Here is a 6,392-nt window from a genome sequence, read left to right as displayed (position 1 = left end):
TAATGTTAACACAAATAAAAAATGGAATGCGTGTAAAATATATCCATTGTTTAATCATCATTAAATACACATTTCCTTCATTGATTGTTCTTGATTTTTCTAATAAAATTTAGTGTGAATAATAAGGTGAAACTTTTTTCAATAAAATTTAATGTTAATACAAATTTTTATAGCGTTTTTTTTTTTTKTTAGGGTTAATTTGTTCATATTGATGTAACAGTGTTAACCAACTCTTTAGGGTTACTTTGCGTATATTTGACTCTCTTTGCAGACTTTATGGTTATTTGTTTAGGGTTAACTTAGGTTAATTTTTAGATTTTAGGTTTTTTTTATTAATTAGAGATCAACTTTGTAGGTTAATTTGTTTATATTTATGTTTAATTTGCTTATATTTGAAGTCAATATGTTGTATCTCGAACCAATCATGAAGATCAACAAGTGAAAAATTGGAAATGCATCAACAATTGATTGGTTCTAAAGTTTTAACAGACAATTTATTGAAAATAAACTAATGTACCAATTTTTTAATGACTTAGATACTTAGAGGGCGTTCAATTTGATAAAATGGTTTTGAGGAATTTGGATTTCGTGGAAAAATTTAGAATTGAATGAATTTGGATTTTGGAATATTTGGTGTGTTTAGTTTGTAGGATCTGAAATGGAATTGAATTTCATTTTTTATGAATAATTTGTAATAACAAACAAACGTATTGAATTAAACATTATTCCATACAAATCCTACGAAATCGAGTGAAATCCCAACCATCCTTTGGGATTTCAAAACCTTATGTTTGAGGGATTTCAAATCCGAAAAATCTTGCAAACCAAACATGAGATTTGAATGGATCTAAATTCCATATCCTTTAAATCCATTTCATTTCTACAAACCAAACGGATTCTTAATGTATATTTAATGAACCAAAAATATAAAAAACAGATTTTTTGTAAAATTTTATAATTAAATTTTAAAATAACTTATATTACGATAATTCTTTTGTGATACCATACCACTGCTAAAAAATCATGAATCCACTATTACATAAGACATTAAAAATATAAGCTTAAACTTTAAAAATTATATTGATTTGAACTACGCGACTTTTAGAGTCACGTACAACAATGAATATCAACATAATTGCAAAATACTAGAAAAGGAACACCTTCACTAGCAATTTTTATCATCAGAAATTAAAAAAAAAAATTTCAAAATTTTCATTTATTATTATAGTTTTAAAAGTTATGGTCTCTCAAAGTTAACTAAAAAATGATTACTAAAGAATCGTTTATCAAGTAAGCGTATATCTTATCAACTGAGAATGATAATGACTGGAAATATTACTAAATAAGGGCCTGTTTACTTGTGGCTTAATGAGCTTACTGGATAAACGGGCTTATTCGCACAGCCATTTTAGGCTGTTTACTTCGAGCTTATTCGCCCAGACAGGGGCTTATTCGCACAGACCAATATCATCACTTGTCCACATTAAGCCAACAAAAAGACCTGTCTACCCTTATAATAGAAAACCCACGCTCTCTTTTCTCCTTCGACATGTTCGCTCATTCTCCTCCAAAACCCTAATCGGCCGATTTTGCTGCTCATATTGCTTCCGATTTTGCTGCTCGTTATCCAATCTTCTCTTCTCCAAAGGTAACTCTTCTCCTTATCTATAGATTATGTTCGATTTTGCTGCTCGTTGATGCTCGATTCGCTCTTAATCTGTTGATGCTCGATTCGCTCGATTTGCTCTTATGTTCGATTCGCTCTTATCTGTTGATGCTCGATTCGCTCTTATGTTCAATTTTGTATGCTCGGTTTGTTTAGTTTGTTTAGGTTTTCGTTTTTCCTTTTCTTTAGTACAGTGGTATCAACACAAGGAGGAAACTCCTTATTAGTTTGGAATCAGAGCCTGCTTAAACCAGTATATTATTTGGCTCCCATTATCACGTTATTAGTTTGGAATCAGAGTCTGATAACTTGGTTGCTGCTTGGTTACTGCTTGCTTCTTAAATTAAACCTTGATAACTTRGGTGTACAATGTTCATTATTTGTTTATTGCTTCTGATTTGCAGCTCGATATGTGTTTTGTTTAACATGGGGTTGTATAACAGCAGCTTGTTAATATCCTTTCAAATAGTTTGGTCAATAATGTTTGAACTTGTATTTTTTGTGTTTCAACTTGTATTTGAACTTGGCTACTTTGTGTTTGAACTTGGATTTATGAATTTATGTTTTGTTATTTAAATATTTTATTTTTCAGAAATATCATTTGCCTTAAAAAATGAACAACAATATACTAAACAGCCCATAGTTAATACTCAGGGGTAAATTGGTCATTTCTGTTATTYAGACTGTTGATTCAGATAGAAAAGTAAACARCAACCCAAATTTATCCAGACAGCCAARTTTATCCAGACAGACAAATTTATCCATACAGGACTTAATAGAAAATTTGGTAAACAGCTTCTAAGAGGCATAGGAGGACTAAAAATATTACTGGGTAAATATGGGGAAAAAACTTTTACTTGATAAACGTTTACCAGATAAAAGACATTTACCAACAATTTATTTTGATGACGGAGTATGTTACCCGATAATGCAAGTGAAGGTTGTGACCCCTAGAGTAAACATTTGATAAACAACCGTAAAATTATTAAGAAAAACTAATGATTAGTTATAATCATCTAAATCCCCATATCTCACGGGGGGCGGATTTACATTTTTTTCTTCAACTCTTATGTCTTTAATTTTCCTAGTAGCACAATCCGCTTTGACGAAACCCTCACTCATTTTTTTTGATAGTTGTCCCCCATGCATATTGTATTATGTTATTGCAGTTCTTGCAATCATGTTACAATGATAACTTTAATTTATGATTTTGTAAAATATAATCCAATTTCTTGTTTTTTAGTTAAAGATAAATCATTTTACTTAATGTTACTTTTATCTGTGCTTGAACCAATTCATTAATAGGAAAATCATATAACTTAGATAATAGCATAATTTGCTATCGGGTTAACCGATATGATAAAAAAAGTAATCGAAGCAAAAACTTCCCTTATTTGATTAAGCCGTTAAACTCGAAACAGTTTTAGTTTGGGTAAGTTATTCGGTTTTGAATTTTTTATACCTTTAAGGCCTCCAATCATCATCTAATGGGTTGCTTGGCTGTTGTTGAATAGTTTTGTGAAAAAATAAAGGGTTTTAGAGAGGTTTCTACTGGAACGATGTCGCATCAAGAAGGCAGTGTGTGAGCAAATATCAATCTTCCTTCCTTCCATCTTCAGAGTCACAGAGACACAGAGGTTGAAGCAAGCAGGTGAATAACGATGAACAGCAACCTACTTGGATTCCAGACCACAAACCCTCCTTCTCTCTTTCCTTTCACCACTCAATCCCTTTTATTCACTTCCCCTAAATCCTCTTTCTTATCCTTCAAATCCCTAAAACCCCCAACCACCAATTTCAGTAAGTTTCCTCACTTTCAACTTCTACGATTCATTCTTATTGGTTCCGAACTTCAAAATTGTTTTATCTTTTTATGTGGATTGAAGCGAGTATTAGATAATGATTTCGTATGCTTTGTTCTTGTATAGAGATTTTATGTGGCAATCCGGGTATGGCCGCACAACTTGTGGAGGAACAAGAAGTTGAAATTGCTGAAGGCTATACGATGACTAAATTTTGTGATAAATTGATTGATGTGTTCTTGACTGAGAATTCCAAGCCTAAACACTGGATGAGATACTTGATTTTTAGAGAAGATTGGAATAAATATAGAGATGGCTTCTATAGTCGCTGTAAACTGCGGGCTGATGGTGAAAATGATCTCACATTGAAGCAGAGTTTAATTACATTGGCAACAGAAGTGAAAAGGGTATAAGTTTCTTTACTATTAGCTCAATTTCTGTTCTCTAGTATTTTGATATTGTGCTACCAAATGGGAGTATTTTGCAATTTGAAGATTGTTGTCGCCTGCAAGTTTTTTGGTAACTATGCCACAAATTTCATTTTAAGTAGTTTTAAATCAGAACGTAGGGTTCTTCTTTGAAAAAGGGGAGTGTGATATTTGGGTGAAATTTGTTATGATACCAACTGTTGTTAAGTGATTTTGATTTTTCAAGTTGTCTGTTGTGAATGAATGAGGAAATTGCAGGTTGATGATGAAATGGAAAGACATTCTGAACTTCTTAAGCAGATAGAAGATAGCCCTATGGATATAAATGCCATCGTTACAAAGCGGCGTAAGGACTTTACAGGGGAATTTTTTCGCTATTTAGCCGTGGTTCAAGAATCACACGATAGCTTGGAAGATCGTGATGGTACTATCTTACATATTGATCTAATTTAGATGTTCATACTGAAAATTGATCCCATGGCAGAAGCATATATACACCACCAAAGTCCAACAGCATCAATAAGAACCACAAATCTTTTATCCAAAATGAGTTGCGAATATGTGTGTGTGTGTGTGTGTGATTTTGTTGGGACAAAGGGAAGTGAATAAGAAGTCACACATAATTTGGTTTGAAGAAAAGCGAGGAACACATGTTTTTAGTTGAGATGCTGTGAATCCTTGCCCATTTGGGAAGTCCCCAACAGTTTTCAGAATCCTCTATAACGAAGCTCCTGGAAAACCCCATCTGCTTTTCTTCCGTATTTTCTATTCAGCATTGTTTTCTCCATATAGTGAGTACTGATTAACCACTGCCCATGAATGTAGCCCTGTTTAGTGAACCACTATATTCTTTGTCTGCGTAAAACATCCTTCTATTTTCACCATTCCTTTTGGTTTTATTTTCTCATGTTACTTTTTTGGTTGTGTAAGCAGCCGTTGCACGGCTTGGAGCTAGATGCCTGTCTGCAGTCAGTGCTTATGACAACACACTGGAAACCATGGAGACATTGGACACTGCACAAGCCAAATTTGATGATATCCTAAACTCGCCTTCAATAGAAGCAGCGTGTGCCAAGATTAAAAGCCTTGCCAAGACAAAAGAACTCGACTCCTCTTTAATCCTATTGATAAATAGTGCTTGGGCTTCCGCAAAAGAATCCTCTACCATGAAAAATGAGGTAAAAATGGCAACTTTCTATTCTAGTGTTCTTTTTCAAGAAAGAAAGCCCTATAATTTAAGAAGAAATATTCGATTCTGAATTTGCAGGTGAAAGCGATAATGTATCAACTATATAAAGCTACAAAGAGTAGTCTAAAGAGCATAGCACCGAAAGAAATAAAACTACTCAAGTATCTGCTAAACTTCACAGATCCAGAAGACCGTTTCTCAGCTTTGGCAACGGCGTTCTCCCCTGGTAAAGACAGTGAGGCCAAGGATCCTAATGCAATATACACGTAAATCAGCTTCCATCCCGCTTAATCTGTTTATATATTTACTGCAAAATGAAGAACGTATCGTATGAATCGTTGATCATGCATTTGCAGAAGATATTTATCATTACTTGGTTTCATTTCATGTTTGGATCAGAACTCCTGAGGAGCTGCACAAGTGGATTACGTTCATGCTGGATGCCTACCAACTTCATAAAGAAGAAACCGATATCATGGAAGCCAAGGAGATGAACCTACCGATGGTTATCCAAAGACTTTCGATTCTCAAGGAAACCATTGAAGAAGAATATATGGAAAAGGAAACCCCTGAAGCCAATAAAGACACCAATGCAGAAGAAGTTTAAGGTATATTGTTCCTTAATCACATGTGATTATTGGTTACTATTCATTAGAATTGTACTATATTTTAGAAATTGAAGCCAAGCTCAAACCAATCAGAAATTGAAGTTTAAGGTATATTGTTCCCGGTACTTTTGACCTTTGGAGCCAAGCTCAAACCAATCAGGTACCACCTTGTGGTTGGTTACGTGTGTTTTGTGCTAAAAGTAACGTCATATCCTCTTAACAGACATTTTCCAAAAAAAATAAATACAACGTGATTTATTAGTAAAAATCTAAACACCACAAGCTTATGTCACTTGAATCAAAGTTATTATATAAACTTGACGTTGTCGATTTTATTATGTTATATATTAAATTTTCTTGGCTATTACTTCATTTTTATTACCTCTACTAACAACTTGTTTCTTTTCTTATGATTTTTATTTACATGAAATAACAACCTATTTTCATAAATTTTTTTATTATAGCATACTATTTTTTTTCTCTTTAACTACAATAATGTACTTTCAAATTATTTTTTATTAATGTATCGTACTTTAAAAAATCTACCCATTATAACAATACGTAATCTGTTACCTTTTAAACCGGTTAACTCCTTAACTCTTTTTGTTTGTGTGACTTTAATGAGCATCATTTTGGTGACTTAATTAAAATAAAAATAAAAACCTATTTCAAATTATTATTAATGATTTTTATTTTTCA

At 32.8% G+C, this 6,392-nt stretch overlaps 1 protein-coding gene across 1 annotated transcript; it reads left to right on the top strand.

The window, feature by feature from the left end:
• Nucleotides 1–3,230: 3,230 nt before the first annotated feature.
• LOC112515332 (uncharacterized protein At4g37920) lies at nt 3,231–5,818 on the top strand. The gene is made up of 6 exons (XM_025122089.1): nt 3,231–3,466; nt 3,595–3,875; nt 4,155–4,320; nt 4,830–5,074; nt 5,164–5,351; nt 5,485–5,818. The coding sequence occupies exons 1-6, from the start codon at nt 3,328–3,330 to the stop codon at nt 5,690–5,692; spliced, it is 1,227 nt and encodes a 408-aa protein (XP_024977857.1). The 5' UTR covers nt 3,231–3,327; the 3' UTR covers nt 5,693–5,818.
• Nucleotides 5,819–6,392: the final 574 nt, after the last annotated feature.

The sequence above is a fragment of the Cynara cardunculus genome, assembly GCF_001531365.2.
Source record: "Cynara cardunculus var. scolymus isolate 2C chromosome LG 1, CcrdV1, whole genome shotgun sequence".
Taxonomy (NCBI): domain Eukaryota; kingdom Viridiplantae; phylum Streptophyta; class Magnoliopsida; order Asterales; family Asteraceae; genus Cynara; species Cynara cardunculus.
Note: the sequence above shows the minus strand (reverse complement) of the source record. Positions and strands in the feature narration are given on the sequence as shown.